This window comes from Dermacentor silvarum, chromosome 10 (genome assembly GCF_013339745.2).
Source record: "Dermacentor silvarum isolate Dsil-2018 chromosome 10, BIME_Dsil_1.4, whole genome shotgun sequence".
NCBI classification, from domain to species: Eukaryota; Metazoa; Arthropoda; class Arachnida; order Ixodida; family Ixodidae; genus Dermacentor; species Dermacentor silvarum.
The window spans coordinates 154,324,736-154,346,673 of NC_051163.1; the positions used below are offsets into that span (position 1 = coordinate 154,324,736).

Consider the following 21,938-nt stretch of genomic DNA (forward strand, 5'->3'; position numbering starts at 1 on the left):
GAAAGCCATAAAAAAAACAAAAAAAAAAAGAATAAAAAGTTAATGAAACAGAGGGAAAAATGTTGGGGTTAGGACTAATTCGTGACTGAAGTGAGGTTAGATGATTTCATTAGCTATGACTGATTGGTAATCTTGAACTTATGATTTTGTTCTTGAAGGAAGCCTTTGGTTATGCTGATAAATTCAATAAGAGTATGTTTAAATGTTAGCATAGCAGTGTATTGCACAGTGCTTCCTGCAGATGCAATCTGAGCAAAGAGTCATAGTCAGCGAGAACGTACAGGTTGGGTCGTTAGCTACGGTTCGCTAGTCAGCGAGAACGTACAGGTTGGGTCGTTAGCTACGGTTCGCTATGCTTTTCTTAGCTGTCTTGGTCAGGAGTCAGTTTTGGAGTGTATAGATTGGGTGGTTACGATTCGCCATGCTTTCCTTGGCTATCTCTGTACGGGATGCCGCTTCAGTGCAGCCGAGCATCATCAGGAATGCACACGGGGGCTGTCATGGAAATTACGTTGAAAGCCGTGACAGCGTCCCCTGAGCCAGTGGGCAGAGAAATGACAAAGCACGCATGGAAAGTGTGTTTCGTGGAATTGAGCCGTGACGGCGGCTCCTTAATTTACGGTGGAAGGAAATTCCGCCGGATGCGGCTTTTTCAACCCATGTTACTGCAGAGGGCCACCAACCGGTTGCTGTTTGCTTAAGCGGGCGTGAAGATGGCAATTAACCGGTAGCGAGTGACTGGAAGACGCTTGAGGGTTTTGACGAACTGAGTGTCGCTCCCGTAGGGGCGAGTGAAAGTAAGACAGTCAAAGAATGCACGCGTTTTTGTTGGGTTGTTTGATCGAGCGCGACCGAGCCTTTAAGAACGGGTGCTCGGCATGAGAGGAGAGAGTTGTCTGGGCGCAGCCCTGCCGGACACTTTGCTGCGGAATAAACGTTGTCCTCCACCAGACGCTGGTTCTTCCTTCGCGTTGCCACCGTGCACTCGAGCCATCGAGGGGCACCATCTCGGACCACCACCACCCACGAACATCCATCCCTAACTGGCGCAGTCGAATACCGGATCGGAAAAGCCCACAGCGAGGGAGACACCGGAGCCTTGGTGGAGGTGAGCTGTTTCGTCATCGTCACGACCAGGCCGTCTTTTAAGACGTTGGTCTGCAATCACGAGAGAGGCGCGAAAAGGGTCCAGTTTCCAAGAACCTTGGGAAAGTGTTGGAACACCGTTGAAGCGCGAAAATGACCGGCCGCCTGAAGAAGCCTACGGCGAAAGTGGCGGGCGTACAGCGGAGCGAGAGCGGTTGAGAAAGGAGCGTCTGCAAGCGGCAAGTGTGTTTGCACTTGATCAGTACTTCGGCAACGACAGCTTCATCAAAACGACAGCGGCAGCATATGAAAGGCTTGGCGCAGGAACGAGCTGATTACATCAGAGCACCGCGGATAGGTGGAAGGTAGCTGCGGTGCTGCAACAGTGTTGTGTGTGCGGGTAGACGTTCCTGCATTTCATCGCCACATCCAGATTCGGCGCCATCGCGAGCCTGGACACTCTCGAAACCGAGAGACCCCCGAGGACACGTACCAGCGAGAGGAGCAGCGACAATCAAGCGGCGAGAGAACCAGCCAGCGACGAGCATCACTTCCTATGGTGAGATCCGTTTCGTGCTCTATTGTGGTTCTCACGTGAATGCATTTGCGTTCCGGCACTCTCTGGGAGCTTGGTAACATGGACGACACAGATAGGAGCTCGGAGGCTAGTGGCAACTCTAATGAGTCGGGTCGTGCCCACGAATTGAAACTAGAAATTGAAGCCCTTAGGATTCAGCTTGAGATAGAGAAGTTGAAATCCTCGCGCGTATTACAAGATGCAGCGCAAGCACGGAGTGAGTCGAGTGGGATAGGCAAGTACGCTAAAGAGTTAAGAGCCGTGCTCGCCCCCATGCCCACGAACGATACCATGATCCCAGCGTGGTTTAAGAACGCCGACTCCTTGTTGAGGACCCTCCAAATTCCCGAGGAAATGCAGGATGCTCTGATATTGCCTTTCCTCAGCGATACGGTGAGGACTTCCGTGATTAGTCAGTCATTGAGCGGTACCCTTTCTTATGTAGAGCTTAAAGAAAAGGTACTTAAGGAACTCAAAATGACTCCGACAGAGTACCGCAGGCGATTCCTGGACATAAAAAGGGAAACGGGCGAGTCATGGAGTCAGCTAGCGTCGAGATTAGAAACGATGTTTTGCTATTATCTACGCAGCAGAGAAGTAGGGTCGTTTGAGCAGTTGCAGGCCCTGCTTATCGCGGATAGACTGAAGCAACTTATGCCGCCCGACATTAGGTCGTTCGTTACTCAAGGCGAAATGAAAGGCTGGCTTCAGGCAAAAGATTTAGCCGAGCTGGCTGCAAATTTTGAGGAAAGCATGTCGCATAAAGTGAGAACAGGCTATCGCGAGAATATGATGGCAAAAGAGCTGCCGCATATCCAACAGGGCAGACAACATTATGCGAGCAACATGCGCACTGACCGTATGCTGTGTTTCGCTTGCGGAGAGCCGGGACATTTTCAGAGGGATTGTAAGTCGCTGCGTGACATCGATCCTAGAAACAGAGAGGTTTCTCGCATAGCCACGAAAAATGAAGGCGCACGTGAGAGAACGTCCCCTGTGAGGCGCTCGGATAAGCTCCCAAGCAGCAGCATGCAGTTGGAGAACACGCGTGTGCGTATTTTCGTTGGGGAAAGTCTCTGTACAGCTCGCATTGACTCTGGTGCGGACATCACCGTAATAAGGGCAAGCAAGGTACCGAGTGAGATTTTAGAGCAGAGCAGTGGTCACATGAAGCTCACGGGTGCATTTGGTCAAGCTGTGACCGCAGACATTATGTACGTACCCCTTGGCCTCCCATGTCCTTTAGGCAATGCTACGCAGCGCGTACCGTTGCTCTGCGCGGTAACTCCGGCATTGGCTACGAGCACTGACGTGCTATTGACTCCAGACGACTATGAAAGTCTTTGTCTAGCCGTGGACGAGTCGGGGCGTGACCTCGAGAGCGGTGAGTGTGCCTTTGTGGAGGAATCGCCGGAGCAAGAGGGCACGGTTACGACGAGATATAATGCAGATTCTGCAGCCCATACCAGCTACGATAACACAGCGCACCATGTTGTCCATGAGGAGCCGAACATAGGTGTTGAGGTTGACTCGTACTGCGAGGCCAACGTAGGGCTGGGAGATGAAAGAGAGGGGGATGGAAGCAGTGAGATCACCGAACAGGAGGAGGTAGAACCGATTTCACAGGACCGAGGCGAGCAGAGCAGCGTTGCTAACGTGGGCACCGCCGGAGATCCGTTGCAGGAGGGTTGCACAGATGATAGTGAACGGCTTAGGCTGTGTACTGAAAGCTCTTTCGCGAAAGAGCAAATGGACGATGTATCGCTGGCAGATGCATGGCAACAGGGAAAGGACAGGACTCATGGCATGGTTATTGAGGGCCAAATGCTTTATCATCGGGAGTCACTGAGCGGCAAACAGCACCTGCAACTAGTTGTTCCAAAGCATCGTCGCACGGAAGTATTAGAATTAGCGCATGATAGCCCGTGCGGCGGTCATTTTTCGGAGAAAAAGACTAAAAAGCGCATCAAGAGTGCGTTCTATTGGCCGTCGCTGGCTTCGGACGTAAAGCGCCATTGTCGCACATGTCATGGTTGCCAGGTGCATTCGCGTAAACTGACGACAGACCGGGTGCCCATAACACCCCTCAACCGCCCGCAAAAGCCGTTTGAGGTCGTGTATCTTGACTGCATTGGACCGCTGGAGCCGGGTTCGTCACGCGGTCATAAGTACGCATTGAGCGTAGTAGACCTTTGTACTAGGTGGGCAGAGGTCATCCCGTTACGTGCTATAACGGCTAAAGCAACGTGTCAGGCCCTGATAGAGGTATTCGCGCGTTACGGGACGCCAGAATTGATATGCAGTGACCAAGGAACAAATTTTACAGCTAAACTGACTGCCGAGTTGATGGAGAGATTAGGAGTGGCAGTGAGGTTTGCGACTCCTGATCACCCACAGAGTAACGGCATTGTCGAACGGTGGAATGGCACATTTAAGGGCATGTTACGTCATGTCATGGATGAACATGGAAAAAAACTGGGACCGCTATGTGCCGTGTTTGCTGTGGGCTTACCGCGAAATCGAACACGATATAACAGGCGTTTCGCCCTTCGAACTCATGTATGGCCGAGCACCTCATGGCCCCCTTAGTATTCTGCGCAAATCATGGACAGGCGAATGGGCACCTCCCGCAGGGTTGAATAAACCAGCCGCGGCGTACCTTAAGGAACTTCGCGAAATGATGAATGCAGCCGCGAGAGCTGTCGATGAACGGTGTAGTCAGATGCAAAGGAGCTACGCTCAAAAATACAACTTGCGGGCTAGGCAGAAAAAGTTTAACATAGGCGATCAAGTCCTTGTAATGCAAAATGCAGCCGGAAGCAAGATGCAACCAAAATGGCTTGGTCCTCAAGTTGTGAAGGAAAGAAGGCGTGCTGACAGCTACTTGATAGTGGATTTTGCAGGCACTGAGAAACTTGTGCATGCGAATAAATTGAGACCTTACTACGCCAGAACCAATAATGTAAGCGTGGTGTTTGAGGCTGACTATGAATTTGGCAGTCTAGAAACCGCACCAAATGCCGTTGAACCTCGCGAACAATGTCCGGTGGCCACGAAGGCCAGTAATCTGAGCGATCCCCAGAAGGAGGAGCTAGGTAGAGTTCTGGCTGATTTTCAAGAGGTGATGTCGAGCAGACCAGGTCGATGCGAGCTGGGAGAGCACAAAATCACACTGGTTCCGGGGGCTACGCAATCGCGAGTGCACACGTACAAGGTCCCGATGGCTCTCAGAGCGGAAGTGGAGAGGCAAATGAGCGAGCTGGTAGAATGGGATTTTATCTATCCAGTGCAGAGCTCCTTCGCCCATCCGATAGTGTGTGCCGCCAAAAAGGATGGCTCAATCAGAGTGTGCGTGGATTACCGGAGTCTTAACGCCATAACGGAGCCAGACAGATTTCCAATGGGTAATGCGACTGAATTGTTATACACGATAGCAAAAGCAAAATACATATCTGTTTTGGACATGACCCGGGGGTACTGGCAGATACCGCTTGATAGAGAGTCGCAAAAACTTACTGCCTTTGCAACACCCAGTGGCTTATATGCGTGGAAGGTCATGCCGTATGGACTACGTAACTCTGCCGCGACATTTCAGAGGGTAGTCAATCAACTACTTGCAAATCACCGCCAGTACGCATGCGCATACATTGACGATGTGGCGGTATTCTCGGAGACCTGGCAGGATCATATTCGTCACCTGCGCACTGTTCTGCAAGCAATACAGGCAGCGGGATTAACTGTAAACCCGGCAAAATGTAACTTTGCGCAGCCGCGGGTAAAGTATTTGGGGCATGAGGTGGGTTCTGGCATTCATGCTCCAGATTCAGATAGGGTTCGCGCTATCCAGCAGCTCAGACCACCAAAAACAAAGAAAGAATTGAGGAGTGTTTTGGGACTTCTCAATTATTATCGTGACTACGTCCCAGATTACTCAAGGCTAGTCCTGCCATTGACAGGGCTAACGAACAAAAGAGTCCCAAACACGTTACCATGGACCGCAGAGGCCCAACATGCGTTCGATATTGTAAAGAAGGCCCTCGCATCCGTTCCTGGCTTAACAGCACCACTCCCGGGTAAGGAATTCTACTTGGCCACAGACGCCTCAGAGAAAGCGGTTGGCGCTTGTCTTTCTCAGGAGGCCGATGGAGATGAGCGCCCTGTAGCATTCCTCAGTAAAAAGTTAACTCCTGCGCAGCAGAAATGGTCTACTATCGAACGGGAGGCGTTCGCGATTGTGTGGGCATTAGAGAGCCTAGACACGTGGCTTTTCGGCTCAAAGGTCAGAATTAGGACTGACCACGATCCGCTGACTTTCTTAGCCCGCTCGGCGTCCTCCAGTGCAAGACTCACACGTTGGGCATTGGCGCTCCAGAAGTATGATCTGGAAATCGTACACATAAAGGGTGCGCTCAATAAGGCTGCAGATGCCCTTTCGCGCCTCAGTCAGGAAATATAGAAGGACTTCTCCTGAACAGTGTGTGTGCGATATTTTGTTGTTCTGAAATGTAAAGCATGAGCATATGTTTATCACTGTTATCACGTAATGGGTTTTATCCTATTTTTTTTTTTGTCCATGATTTCTACCTCATATTCTTAGATATGTCGTTACATGTAAGGCAATTGTTCTTGTGTGTTGTTGTTTGTTTTGATTTCACCGAGGACTCTTGTAGTTTTATGTTAGACTTTCTCTTTTCCCTTTTGATGTGTACGTTATTATAATTCAGCTGACTATGACAAGTTCGCGGCATGTTTTGGCGTCTGAGCAGAAATGGTATTTTGTAGTATGTTCATATAGGTACGGTATTTTAGCAGTAAGTGTGGGACACTACAGTACGCTGATAGAAAGTGTTAGTTACGGGCTCTTGACAACCCGAACCACGCAGATTAGGGCCTTTGAGCCACCATGTGCCACTTGCTCCCATTGAGAGTGCTTGAAGAATCAGAGAGAGCAGGAAATGTATCTCGCATGCTGGAACAGTTGCTTGGTGATGTTTGAATAGGTTTAAGTGCAGTGTTTTTTGTTTCGTGTTTTCATTATGTGTGTGTGCGTCGCGCTCCCGGACATCGCCAGAAACACTCTTGAACGAATGAGCGTGGACATTGAGAAGGTCATTCTTTGTGTTCTATTGTTTTTTTTTCTTGAGTGTGTGTAATTATTTTTTTTACTTTGTACTGTTGAAAGAACGCGTTTTTTTTTTTTTTTTGTCATGTCACGTGGACAGCAAGTGTCCAGTGACATTCTTGAGGGGGGAGGAGTCAGCGAGAACGTACAGGTTGGGTCGTTAGCTACGGTTCGCTATGCTTTTCTTAGCTGTCTTGGTCAGGAGTCAGTTTTGGAGTGTATAGATTGGGTGGTTACGATTCGCCATGCTTTCCTTGGCTATCTCTGTACGGGATGCCGCTTCAGTGCAGCCGAGCATCATCAGGAATGCACACGGGGGCTGTCATGGAAATTACGTGGAAAGCCGTGACAGCGTCCCCTGAGCCAGTGGGCAGAGAAATGACAAAGCACGCATGGAAAGTCTGTTTCGTGGAATTGAGCCGTGACGGCGGCTCCTTAATTTACGGTGGAAGGAAATTCCGCCGGATGAGGGCTTTTTCAACCCATGTTACTGCAGAGGGCCACCAACCGGTTGCTGTTTGCTTAAGCGGGCGTGAAGATGGCAATTAACCGGTAGCGAGTGACTGGAAGACGCTTGAGGGTTTTGACGAACTGAGTGTCGCTCCCGTAGGGGCGAGTGAAAGTAAGACAGTCAAAGAATGCACGCGTTTTTGTTGGGTTGTTTGATCGAGCGCGACCGAGCCTTTAAGAACGGGTGCTCGGCATGAGAGGAGAGAGTTGTCTGGGCGCAGCCCTGCCGGACACTTTGCTGCGGAATAAACGTTGTCCTCCACCAGACGCTGGTTCTTCCTTCGCGTTGCCACCGTGCACTCGAGCCATCGAGGGGCACCATCTCGGACCACCACCACCCACGAACATCCATCCCTAACTGTCATGGTCAGCAAGAAGAGTCAAAATCACCAAGGAATTATCTGTTTTAAGGTGAAAAGGCAGGAGTAAGGCACCTAAATTCCTATTTGCTGCGACACAACGTCACGAGTGCACTTCTATGTTTTAGTGGCCTATGATTATTCCACCCAGGAAGCCATTCGTTCAGGCTTGTTTCATGTCGTGTCACCCTGAGGCAGCGTTAGCACATATCGGTGGCCTTCGCCTCATGCTGATTGAGTCATGCTTCAAGAGCAAAAAGTGAGATGACATTACAAACTGCTTCAAGGTATAAAAAAAGATTTGAATTTGTTCATTTTGCCACCACTGGTCGATCTCACGGACAATTTGATTTAATCTCACGGTCCCGCAAAGGTTGAATTAACGGGCGCCAACTGTATACGTGAAACGGGCTGGTGATAATAATGACAGCTCACCCTTCTGTTAATGGTGACATTTGCTCATCGGTATCACCTTCTCTCACGACACCTGGCTCAGCCTCCTCCTCACTTGTAGACAAGGTCGACTCTGAGGCTGTGCTCCAGACCTTGGTGACACGGATCTGTGGTGCTGCCTTTTCTTGCTCACTGCCTCCTGAGGCTGGCAAAGCCCTGCACCAGATTAAGGAAACCTCTGTTCAATTCACTTGTGTGGCTGTCACCAGTTCGCGGTGGTTAACAGTACAGTAGAACCTTGTTCATACGTTTTCAAAAAATATGCGAAAAATAAACGTACGATCCGGGAAAACGTACGATCCGAATTCAGTAAAAATTGAAGCTGACAAGCCCATATTGAGGTGCAAAGGTAGAAAACATTTATTTCTTGCAAAACATAGTTACAGTCGAATCTCGTTAATTCGGACTGACGCTGTGGTCCCGTCATAGTTATGTGTATTCCTATGGGCAAAAACGCTCGGTATTTCGAACACGAAAACATTTGCGGCGGTTAATTCAAACATAACCGCACACCGACAATGCTCTCAGCAGCACGCCAAATCACGTGGAGGCGCCTCCAACTGGCAATGCTCCGACACCGCCATAAAGCAAAAGCTTAGGAGAGACCCCTCAATGCTGCGAGGAGAAATAAAAAATAAAAAAAAAATAACGCGGCGAAACTTTCCTCTCTCAAATGGTAAGGTCACCATTTCAGCGTCGTGCCGGCACACGCGACGTCTTAGCCACGCAGCGGCTGCGGCGCAGAGCGAAGCAATGCGGAGGGCCAGTCCAGCCAACGAAGCTGCCCACACTGGCCAATGCTCGCTTCAACGGCAGAAAACGAAACTTAGGGGAGTGGGTTAAGCTGGCGCCGGGTGCGAACGGACAGTCGAAGATGAGGGAGCTATGAGGGAGTTGAGAGGGAGGGTGAGGGGAGCCACCAAAGCGATGGGGTTGCCCAGGCCCAATGCACTTCCCTGCCGCCCTCCTCCCTCACCTTCGATGCGGTGTCCGCGTGTGCGCGTCGCCGTGCCGGCGCGGCTCGCTCCCTGAAGTTTCGTTCACTACCGTTATGGAGATGCGAGAGAGAGAGATTGTGGTTGTGAAGAGGAAGAGGCGCTATTGGGATGCGAGCGTTGGCCGGCGTGGGCAGTTCCGTAGCCCTTGCTCGCTATGTGCTTGCACGCCGCAATATTTCACGACTCGCACCGTTCTTACGTAGCGCTATGGTGCACAAATATGTCAAAAATAGATCCTTCTTTTAATTCGAGCAAATTTTCGGGCCCCTTCGAGTTCGAATTATCGAGATTCGACTGTATTTTCTGCTCGTGCGTCACACCCTTGCACAGGAACAACTCCTTTTGCGCACATTGCAGACCCTTGTCCGCATTTTTGTTGTTTCGTGCGAAAGAAGCTTTGTAAGGCTTCCAGGCCAGCAAAGGCTTCGGCGAAGGTAACCGGTGGGCGCAAGCCTTCGTTCTCGCCGCTGTCTTCAAGCGCTTTGTCCGCCACCACCTCCGCTACGATCTCGGCGAGTCGTAGCGCCACGCGCGCGGCGTCCACCTGTTTTCGTCGCTTAGTAGTTCGCGTTGAAGCAAGGGGCGCGGTAGCGCAAAGGGCAATTCGCTCACCGCTGCTGCCGCGCTTCGTCACTTCGGGCGAACGAGCAATGCAGAGAAGTCGCGGAGGGGGGGGATGGAGCACTGCAGAGAAGCCGCGCGGCGGCAGTCTGCCACTTAGTGCTTCACAAGCACATGAGAGCGGCCTTTTTGCACACCTGAATGATAATTTTTCGCTGCAGAACGTATCATACGACCGCAGTTTGCCGCAATTCTGAACGTTGCTGCCGAATAATCGTATTTTCCGGGAACATATTAACACATTCTTCTACGGGGTTATGTTTATTTTTCGCGATTGCGAACGTAAGAGCCGGGAAATCGAATTAAGCTGCAACGTATCAGTGAGGTTCTACTGCATAGGCAGTGCACACGGCACATCTGTGCAAAACGCTGCCCCAAAAGAGTGAATCACATATTCCACCACTAAGCAGTGTGGTGAAGGGGCTTGTCGTGCAACAAAATATCTCATGAGCAGGCACCCTGTCACCATTTCAAGTAGCCTTTTCGGATTTGGAATCACTTTCGCTATGACGATGCTGCTTACAATGTCAAACATAGCATGTAGCATAACTGCGAGTCGGCCTAGTTGGAACAGATTCATTTTCTGAAATTTTTGCGCGCAAAAATCTCAGTTGTTAGAAAGCGCTCGTCCTTGTGTCTCCTTTTCTTCGTCCCTGTTTGTTTGTGCGCAAAAAAAAAAAAAATATATAGCATGTAGCCTTGCAGCACCAGTGGGCTTATCGTATTTACTCGCATAATGAACGCAACCCCCACTTTTCCAATAAAAAATTGTGTTTTTTATTTTTCTCGCATAACAATCGCACCCTAAACTTGCTGCCACGAAGTAGGAGATGCACGATACGATTCGGTGTCCAATACGACGCGCTGGAACAGCAGCCTGATCCGAGGCATTTTACCGTACCATAGCGCCAGATTGGACGCCTGATGTGCAACAAAAGTAGGAGACACACGGTACAACTTGGTGTTCGATGCAACGTCCGACGTGCAAGAATGACAGCCGGAGCTGAGGTGATTTGTTGAGGCGTAGCGCTGGTTCGGCTTTGGTTCCAGCTGCCGCACCGGCACGTCGGACGCTACGTCAGAAGTCGAATCATACTGTCGCTCCTACATTTGGCGTCCGATCGGGCTCTATGGAATTGCGAAAGACCTCAAATCTAGCTGCCATATGCCGAATCGTACCATGTGTCTCCTACTTTTTGCAGGTGGCTACAGGAAAACAATCACTCAGAATTCTACCCGACATAATGAACCCCCCACCCCCCCCTTTGTGGAAATTTTTTGGGGAAAAAAGTGAGTTCATTATGCGAGTAAATACGGTAGGTTTACATAAACATAATGGGATTACAATCTTCATTGCTGATGTTAGGGCATCACTACTGCTACGAGCGTTGAAAAAACATTGTGCCGAGAAAGTGTTGAAAAAAACAGGTGTACATACTTGGAGCAACAACAAAAGTCGTCGAAGGTTAGCTAGTCCTGAGGCAAAGTCTCATGCAAGCATACAGACATGTTGATAGCCGAAATAACCAACCAAACTGCGTGCTTGAGGTTTCTCACTGAAACTGTGACAATTGTATGATGTAGCATTTGTGTAGAGGCCACGGTTGCTATATCAGTGACACAGTGATGCTACTGCGGACTTCTGATTTGGAGCAATTTTTGGAGCATCAGAAATTTCATTTTGGAGCACTTTGGAGCAGGCAATTTGGCATTTGGGAACAGCTTGGAGCAGCAGATTTTTCACATCCTGAAGTATTTCAAAAAAACGAGTGTACATGCGACACACACACACAAATTGATATTGTGTCATATATTGCTAGTTTTCCCAGATGTCATTCCGTATATCCATAAACAGAAATGATGGACACATTGGCGGCATGCAGTTATTATAATCACATGTCATGCTGCGCTTCAAACAAGCGACAGTAGAACTCCGCTGTTACGTTCCCGGGCGCTGCGTCTTCCCGGCTGTTAAGCTCCCATAGTACCCAATGCATTGGTAGCACCGCTGTTGCGTCGCAAATGTAGGACCGTTCCCGCATCATGTGGCCTCTGGGCTGCTGTGCCTTTGTTCTGCGTTTTTCATGTTTGTATGGCGCATTCTTTACTGCTGCTCTACAAAGAGCATGGTGCCTGGGTTTCAAACCAAGTGAGGTGCAGAACTATGTGGGCATAAATATACAGTAATTCTAGCGTCGTACCTGCAGACTGCCTCATTGATAGCAGTCTCTAGTGCAGTCAGTGAGGCATTGTTTTCTTTTGGTAGAATCGACCATGTTACTGAATGAAGGCTTTCAGCAGACTTCTGAATCATCTTCCATTGACATGGAGGTTAGGAGAGTCACTGATAGATAGGCAGCAATGCAGCTGCTAGATGCTTTCCAGCCTGTACTTTTGTATGATGCCTCACTTCTGCAGCCAGGTGTCTGTGCCAGCCCAAGTGGTCTAGTGAGCAGAGCTCATGATGAGGTTCTCTTTATGAAGGGGTAGTAGATGGGTATTGTTACGAGATATCGTGGCATTACGATAATAGAGTCGGCACACGATGTGCTAAGTCGCGGGTACGAGGTGCCGACGCGCGAAATGCCTGGTCGCAAGTCCAAATAATAGACGCTCGGTAAGCTCAATCGCGCAGTCGGAGGGGCCGACGCGCGAAATGTCTAGCCGCGGGTCCGAGGAATAAACGCTCAAGGTGTCGACACTCGATGAGCGATGTGCCGACGTGCGAAATGCCTAGCCGCGGGCTTGAGGAGGCGACGCTCGATTAGCTTAGTCGCGCCTTCCGAGGTTCCGACGCGCGAAATGCCTAGCCGCGGGCTCGAGGAGTTGACGCTCGCAGGGCCGACGCGCGAAGTGCCTAGCCGCGGGTCCGAGGAGTCGAGACTCGCTGAGCGATGTGCCGACGCGCGAAATGCGTAGCCGCGGGCTCGAGGAGTCGACGCTCGATGTGCTTAGTCGCGTAGTCGGAGGCGCCGATGCACGAAATGCTTAGGCAAGGATCCGAGAAGCCCGCGCGCAATGTGCCTGATCGCAGAGTCGGAGACGCCTACGCGCGAAAGGCTTAGCCGCGTGACCGAGGATTCCGTGCCTGAAGCTAGGTCGCGAATCCGCGTCGCCGATGCTCCGAATGCTTAGCCGCGGGTCTGAGACGTCTACAAAAAGCGGGATCGGCCACGCTACTGCGATGTCCGCGTAGCGCCCGCTCTAATACTAGTCGAGATTACGGGAACTGCCCAGAGCTCGCGAAGAGACCGCAACAAGCGGTGCAGACGACGCCATCGCGAAGCGAGCACCGGACCAATGGCGAACCGCGCTGGAGTCACGTGGCGGGCGCGGGCAATCGGTGGCTCCGGCACGACCTTCAATAATTTGCTTTTTGTGTGCTTGTTTCTGTATGGAGGAGATAGCTGAAGCGGCAAATTTGAAGACGGAGAAATGCGCTTTCCAACGAGCCCAAGATGGCGGCGCTCGGCTGCGCCGTTCCGGAGATATCGTGGCTTGAAAAACGCCGTTTTTTCGCGACTTTCGCGAAATTTTTCGGCACCTTGGCTGATACAATTTTTTTAGAGCACTTCTACTTGGTTTTCAGCTATGATATTTCGGAATCAGATAAGAGTTACAGAAATTGAAAATGTGATTTTCAAAAAATCGATTTTTTAGCCATTTTTCGCGATGCGAAAGCCGCGTCCCCCCTTAATCGGGACGCACGCGCTAGTGCTGTTTCGTCTCCTGTTCGCAACTAAGGCTAGCCCTATCATCGCGTTGCACGTTTTAATTCCCCGTTGGTGCAATTGTCGGCGATAGACGCCGCCAAATCCGAGACTGTTTGGCGCAGTTAGGCGCAATTTTCGTCGATTGTATCAGGATGGCGCAGTAAATCCCATTTGGCGCACTTTGGCGCAGTTGGCGCAGAAGTGGAATCACTGGTGACATGCAACAACATCATCAATCAGTAAACAAGCTGCAATGACAAGAAATCCTGCAAAAGTTCTACAGCTTGACAACTCTTATGGGATACTGCCATAACATATAATCAACACACAGAGATTTCAGTTTGAATTTATGAGATCGGCAATTCTGTATAACACTGCATACACTGTTATCTGCTACAACTGCACCAGTACATCTTTTGTACAAATATGCAACAAGAAAATATTATCCTCATCAGGTTATGCTATATGCTTATGCAATAGTAAAACCTATCTAGATATGTGCGCAGCAACGAAATCTTATCTTCATCAGCACATACTAATTAAAGCAAACATCAAACCCCAACTGAACATGTGTGTCCAATAAGAAAACTTTTATCGTAATCATCAGTTTCTGTGATGTAGCTCTAGAACATCAAAGCCCATTGAGACATGTGCAATAAGGAAACCTTATCATCCTTATCCTCATCATCGGCTACGTGCTATGTACCTCGGCAATTCTGAAGGCCCAAGCTGTGTGCTGGTCACAATGTGGTGAATGATGGGAGTATTGTTGGACATTACAGTCGTGGTTGGTGCGACGGCTGCTGGCGACGCTCCTGCCGGGCTGAGAAGAATCACCACCTGGTTGGTTTCCAACCTGCGTTGCAGATGCCCGCATTAGTGCACAGAAAAGCTTGATCCAAATCAAACTGATGTAGAGTGCAACAACGGTCAGCTAATTGAATAAGCATACATCAGAAACAGTTGCATAATTGAAAGCTGCATGGTCCGGCCTGATGCATGCACTGGAAATGGCTTGAAGCATGAGGTACTGCCAGGTCCAAATTTGATGTGAAAGTGCATGGATTTAAAATGAAGAGAGAGAGAGAAAATCATTAATGAAAGGCCGGGAGGTTAACTAGGACTGAGCCCTGTTGGCTAACGTACACTGGGGGAAGGGAAAAGGGAGAGAAATTAGGAACAGTGCATGTACTCAGAGGCAGCTAAGACTATCTGAGTGGCAACCACATCAAACGCGTTTTCAACATGTTTGGCATCACACGGCTTCAACACATATGTCACTGCACTTTTGCAGGAGACAATGTGCATGTAATGGCATATGTGTTCTACCTCTTAACTACATGCAGAAAATTTTAGCAGGGGCAACAGGGAAAACGGTTCAAAGGAATTTAAGGGAACGTAGTATGCACAGTGTGTTTAACTGCCTTTCTCAATAGCAGATTCCATCTACCCTTGCTTCGAACCCACATGGCACAGCGCCCAAGAAACGACTAAACAGCCAAACGTGTCACCGAAAGACCATCAATGCAAGTTTTTTTAAAGTGGATGTTCTGAAGCACATTTTACAAGTTTCAAAAAAATTATGCCGTAAAAATAGACATTTAAATATTCGTGTAAATATAAACAAGAAAGAAGTCATAGGAAGGTGGAGTCTTGAATGATGAAGACTGGCCGAACAAAGAATGTTGCTGGAGCCAACATTTTGACTTGTATTTGAGCATAAAATATTTGTGTGATGTAAGCAATTATAACTATGACGATGAAAAAGATTTGGACTAGCTTAAAGGGGCCCTGAACCAGTTTTTATCGAAGTGGAGAAAGACATTTGAGGCGAAAATAGGCTATTTCAGAAATACCTTGCTGCAAAAAGTACTTCAATGCGTTCAGCAGAAGCGGAGTTATTGGCAATCAAAGACAGCCTCCGCTGTGCTCCCCCTTCTTCCCTCCTCAATGCCTAGCACTGCAAAGGCTACGGCGGAGTGGGGTGGGGCCACAACGCTCCGCCTTCAAAGCGCCACCGTGGCGCGCAGTTCAAATTTCCGATTTTCGTGCCTATGCCGTGCTTAACGTATGCCAAACGCGGTTGTCCTCGGCGAGCAGCAGTGTGCTTAGCCAGTGGACTCGTGGCGGCACCCCGGGGCAGTCGCGGTGTAACCGACCGCAGCGACGAATAGCAGCTACGTATTGGAATGTGCTTTATTGCGCAATAAAGAACACAGAAGAGAGCCTGACTCTGTTGAAACGAGGGCATTTGAGAGAAAGGCGACCTTGCACTCCGCTTGTGAGCGCCACGCACCATGTACGACAGTTGGCCGAGATGTTCACAGCAGCGTATGCTACCCACGGACTATACTATTTCACCAAGCCCGAGGGGTGGTTCAGGGCCTTTTAAGAAAAAGTTCCATGAGAAAGATTCAGACTAGCTTAAGAGAATTGCAAACACTATGCCATTGGTCCCATCCACCCATGATGCATATGTAGCTATGCCTTAGCAGTGCGATGTAAGACACGCAAAAAAAGACAAAGTAAATAGATTGTCTCACTTCTCTTGCCGGCGTTGTGCTGCCCAGGCATAGCCAGGAATACGCCAACAGCTTGCCTACCTTTCAGTTCTCCATGATGTACCACATTTAAAATATTAGTTTGGTTTTCATTAAAACACCCTGTATCAACAACGAGCATGCGTAAATAGTAGAAATTGCAAGTTGCACAGCGGTGTGTGACTTTGATTTCATGTGTTGTATGTCATTTTGCCTATAAGCAATGCAGTAAATCAAACTAATGTTCATCAGATCCTTGGCTGCATCAGGACACTCCATTCCTATCGTCAGCCCTCAACCAGTAATTTATGACAACAAACTTCATTCACTCACTCCTGATTCACGAGCCTTGGAGTTCCAGAGCCATTGCATAGCAGGAAAGTGGGACCCTTAACTGTTGTGGTGTAGGTGCTTCCAAGACTTCCTGCAAGAAAACGACACATATTCATGTTACAAATACAGAGAGGAGGTGGAATTAAGCCGTTTTACACATCACCTGCTCAGCATTTCCTGTTTGTTGACTTTTGTTACAAATCAAAGCGGTACATTTCTGTAAATCTGAACATGTTCCAAAGAATTTAGCTCATTGGCCAGGCCCGCACAAACACAATACAGTTAAACCTGGATATAACTAAATTGACAAATTCCCGAAAAACTTCGTTATAAAGAGGATTTCATTATATGCAGTTTCGTGGCGAAAATTCAAAAAAGAAACGCTTAACGTATTTACTCGATTGTAACGTGCCCTCGATTGCAACGCGCACCCGTTTTCCGTTTTCGTCGAAGCACTCATCATTGGAAGGTCACACCAGGTACTGGACGCGTGGACGCGTGTCGTTTCGCACAAGCGCGAGGCGTCGGAAACAATGAGCGAGCGACACGTTGACGTCGTAGCGTCGTATAGTGCCACCTGGTGTCAGGTTAGTGAAGTGAAGTGAAGCGCAGAGACAAGCGCAGTAACCAAAGAGTGGCGCTGCCAGCGCGTTGAAAAAAAAAAGTTTTTTCCTTCGGCAACATCAACTCAAAAAGGAGAGTGCCAGCTTGGCGGGGTAGGCCAGCTGCAGCAAGCGGCGGGATCAGGTATGAATGAAGGGAGGGGGAAAGGTCACGCCCGTGGCAGCAAGATTGCCGGTTCGAGGGAAGCAGGCCCACCTCGCACACGCTTGCACGCACGCACACGTGCGCTCGCTCTCGCCTCGCAGTCACCGTAAATTCGAGCGCACCAAGCGCGACGCCGCCGCTTCACATTCCGTCGCGGCGGAGAAGGTGCTTCCGGTTGCTGCTTGCGCAAAAATGAAAAAATTTGGGGCGAGATCCCTAGGTTATCGGCGGGGAAAATTCGTTATTTCGAGGGGATCTCCCGCAGCCACTTCGTTACGTAGAGGTCTCAAATACATGTGCTTCTATGGAGTAATGGTGGGGAATAGAAAAACTTTGTTATATCCAGGAATTCGTTATATGGAGGTTCGTTATATGCAGGTTTAACTGTAGTTAGCATTTCTATTTGTTGACAACAGACCAGCCTTACAGGATGATAGGACGCACCCCATACTTCGCCTTTGATATAGAGGAGGATTTAGTAGTTCAATACAGTTAATGTTGGCACATGGCACTAACAGTGGTTATGGTGAAAATGGTGATAGTCTATTGTTCAGCAGAAACCTGTCTGGCGAGGAAAGGGACATAATTGAACTAAAGCATACACTCGCAAAAAAAAAAAAGAAATATATAATTGATTTTGACATTTCAGAGTCCATATGGGTCTTTTGTTCCCATGCACTGGTGGGTGCAATGACAATGCAGTGGTGCAACAATTGTCTTGCAGTGCCTTTCCATCTTGACCACCACATTTCCAACTCTATGCATTGTAAACATGTCAATACAATAGCTTCTACTTCTCCACAATGTCCGTCACGTTTTTTTAGAGACTCCCAGAACCTTTACAGCTCAGTACAAGGGAGAAGGCTAGATCGCTCAGAAAAGTAGCTGCATAAATATAAACTTCACGAAAATTGCTCCACGGGGTGTTTCTAAACTTGCACCACAACTTCGTTGAATATATCTTGCGCCTTAAATGAATATTTAGTGATCAGCATAACTGACCTTAATTAGGTGCAATACAAAAGGTATGTTTAAGTGTGCAATGTGACAGCAAAGATTGGTCTCATTCATGTACGAACTGCAGTGCCACTTTATAGAAAAAGCATGCGGGTGGAGTTACACAAAACATGCAGTGCACAATGAGTGTATGACACAAGGGGATTATAGACACCATGAAATGGGTCTGCAACATATCCTCAACTCCCATCAACAAGTTAAGGAAGAAGGCTTTACTACATGCTATGCCCTAAAGAGTGTTTCTAGTCCACAGGCCTTAAAAAACTTTGTGACTAGCTTTATTGTATATGTGTGTGTCTATGAGTGTATCTGCCATTGCCATGTTTATGCAGTCACTGCACACCACAATTGCAATCCAGCACCTGGAGTAGCCAGCCAGGCTAACATATCCAGCTTATCATTAAAATCTGCATTTCTTTCCCTTGATGAGCCATAGAAGCATCTTCACTGACAGTATGTGTGCTGACCTACATTCAAGAACTGCTGAAGATTTGAACTTTGTTTAGAGCAGCCTGTGTTAACAATAACTTTATGCCTGGTCAGTCCGGTGAATTCAAAATAACTTCAACTACCACATCAGCTGAGCTGACCCAGAGAAAGCCCAGCTTGTACCACATTACACAACTACATTGTGCCCGAAGCAGTGAATAAACAACACCCTGGAATGAAGCACTGGGCGTATATTTCCGCGTAAGTAATAACTAGAATGACCAGACGTCCCGATTTAGGCAGGACACATCCCGCTTACATCGCCACGGTCCCGTTGTCCCCCTGTTTATTTGTGAGACAGTGTTATGTCCTGCTTTGGCCTCTTCAGGCACCAAGTTCCTGAAGTGAGGAAGCAGCACCTGCGATCTTACAACGGTTTAGAAAGCGAACCATTTGCTTGCCCTTGCATGATTGGTTAAAATGGCACTTCCCCCTGCTGAAGAAAGGCGTGATTCTGCTCAATCACGCAAGGACTAGCGAACTGCTTGCTTTAGCTTTCTGAACCACTAAAAGACTGCACCCATCCCAGAATGCATACCTCCATACGGTCCGTACTTTTTTACAATCCACCTACACGGGAATTCTCAATAGGTTGGCTAACGAGCCGTAGATAAGCAGAAGCAGACTGACACTGCAAAGTTCATGCCCTCTTGCTTGTCACGCATATGTTATTGAAAGCGCGTGGAATACTGCCGCAATGCAAGATCAAATTTACTGAAGAGCTAGAAAAAAAAAAGTATCTTCACATAAACAAAACTTGGAATAAACGCTGAATTTCATTTCTATCTTTGACGCCCCCTCTCCCGTCCCGCTTTATCGTCCAACGAATCCGGCCACATAAGTAATAATTGCTAGCTCACCGTCGCTGTTGACCACAAACGCTTGAGTAGGCATACCAGGAATAGGAGGCGTTGGAAAGTGTCCTGGGAGAGCGACACGCAAGAGAGAATAGTGAATTAGTAAAAAAAAAAAAATTTGATGCCATGTCGTGTGGTTTGGCAAAATGTGAGCATGGTGAGCATTGTCCCACATAGACATTGGTGCCACAGACTCAAGTGCAGTCAGAGCGATAAAAATGTAGGGGAAGGCCACTATGCCATGGCAAACCCTATTTGTTGGCAACAAATCTGTGCATCAAATGATATATCAAGAATTGTTGTTTTTTTTATTTGTAATGAGGCGCCTGAAGTTGACTCATCAGTCTTTTTTACTAACATTTATAGTATCAGCAATAGTCAAACTGAAGCGATGCAACTTGGACATTAGCCAAAGAGCAAACAAGGTCTGCTCTTTTGTTTATGTCCTCCGTCCAAACTTGCACTGCTACAGTTTGGATCATGCAGAAGCAATCAGCTCAATCTATGATGTTACTCAATCATTATTAGCTTTGAATACAGAACTATATACCTCGTACAGTGCAGCTCTGGGCTGGAGCTATACTGGAAGGCTTTGAAGAAGATTCTGAAATGGAATATAATTATTAGCATACAAACAGTTTCCTAGAGAATTTCAGGTTATAGAGGAGTTTACTGCCTATAATAAATATTTTTCTCATAAATTACTGTTCCACTTTAGAATAACTGCAGGCACAGCTCCTGTAGATTTCTGAAGGGACTCTGACAATGTTAAAGAGGAATTAAGAAATGTACTCCTCCCCGCTTATTGTGCTGGTAAATTTTTGTTTGCTCAACGTCACAAGAAAACATCACAGTGTTGGGGGTTTATGCTGTTCACTTGTCTCAAAATGACTTGCAACCTGCAGCTCAAGACATACCTGACACCCCATCCCTTCAATGCATATTCAGTAGACATGTCGAAATTTTTATCAGGTACAGAGTTTACCGACAGACTGCAGAATACATTTTTTGGATGCTACTACATAGACATTTTTTTCAGTAGTGTGGCGAACCTGAGCTGCTGGAGCTGTTTGATGGCATGGTGCTGGGCGCAGAAGAGCTTGTGGCGTGTACAACTGAAAGGAGCAAAAAATAATAAAGACAGGCAACTTTGTGACATTGCAGAGACAAATACTGATAGCACAACGTCCTAGCAAATCGTAGCCAGTCAGATGTTCTAGTGTTCAAGACTCACCTCTTTTCTAAGCAGCCTCTGTCAGCTGCTTAGTTCTGGCGATTTTAAGAAAATCGAATGCGATACGTGAGTGCAGAGCACGAGACTGGAATGATCATTGTATCAGTGACCTACAACATTTTCTCAAAAGTGCATACAATTCGGATGAAAATGGGGCCTCATGATGTGCACAGTCTGTTGAAATAACCAATGGGAGAAAAAAAAAAAAAAGACGGCAAACACGCAGAGAGGCATCTATCTTAAAGCCAGCTGCCAAACATGCCTACTTGGATCAAAAACGCTAACATGATAGTCTTTATATCCAAGACTGCAGCACAAGTCTTTCATTGATGCAATCCCTGATGGTGTTGTGACGCGTTTTCTGCCTGCCAAAGCTTTATGAGGTTAAATGCTCTAAGAGCATTGAGAAATTTATCAAGTATGAAACATATCTCGAGGGTGGCACCAGGCACATGAATCCTACAAGCCGTTACTTCTTTCAGGCACCGGTGCAGATGGGGCTTGCATGCTTTACTTCAACTGACATTTTGTTTTATGCGAATGAGACAGAGAACATAACTTTGAATGTGCCTTCTCACAGCCCTATTTTGAAGGTGTAGTTGAAACATCCACATTTCTTTAGGCCAATATCTTATGCCACATATTCTTCATTTGGCACAATAGGCATGTTGTATGGTGGAGAGGCATAAGCTACGATAAAGGTAAGGTACACAAACTTTTAACGGTGCATGGTGCATTAACAGATTATTTTTTTCTACATATGCAGGCAGGGTCCAATGTTTCTGGGATTAGAAATACAAAAAGATCCCTGAGCTTGAGCGCACAGCCTATTAAATGTGCTATATGCAGTAGCGTATGTGACCAACATACTGCTTATGTGGCTGCAACCAAAACCTGGGTTGACATTTCATTTTTTTCGTGAAACCTGCTTTTTCGTGAAACTCTTAGTACAGCAGTAATTTATTCGAGACTCCTCGCTTCAGTGGGGTACAGAAATAAAGAGAGGGCGTGTTTCCTTACATAGGGATTTCTGCAATGACTTTCTATGCACTCTCACACAAAGTAGCACACAAACAAACAGCTTGCATGTACAGCCATTTACAAACTTTCGCTCTATCATGGAATGTACCTAAGCTGCATTTTCACCAAACACTGCTTTCACACACCAGAGTTAACATCAGGATGTGTCATTGCCCATGTAGATCCAAAGTCCATGCATTCACTTTCTCACACGCTCTGCCCGTTGTGCCCGACTTTCCAT

General features: G+C 47.8%; 1 protein-coding gene across 1 annotated transcript in view; it reads right to left on the reverse strand.

Annotated features, from left to right (window-relative positions):
- Window positions 1-3,010: 3,010 nt before the first annotated feature.
- Window positions 3,011-21,938, reverse strand: part of LOC119431942 (uncharacterized) — a 30,735-nt gene continuing 11,807 nt past the window's right edge. Inside the window, exons 3-10 of the mRNA XM_049658120.1 lie at window positions 20,496-20,558; window positions 19,994-20,047; window positions 19,447-19,509; window positions 16,313-16,403; window positions 14,146-14,295; window positions 8,090-8,263; window positions 5,975-6,044; window positions 3,011-3,217 (exon numbers count right to left, since the gene is read on the reverse strand). Coding sequence (XP_049514077.1) covers window positions 3,011-3,217; window positions 5,975-6,044; window positions 8,090-8,263; window positions 14,146-14,295; window positions 16,313-16,403; window positions 19,447-19,509; window positions 19,994-20,047; window positions 20,496-20,558 — 872 coding nt within the window. The remainder of the gene's footprint in view (window positions 3,218-5,974; window positions 6,045-8,089; window positions 8,264-14,145; window positions 14,296-16,312; window positions 16,404-19,446; window positions 19,510-19,993; window positions 20,048-20,495; window positions 20,559-21,938) is intronic.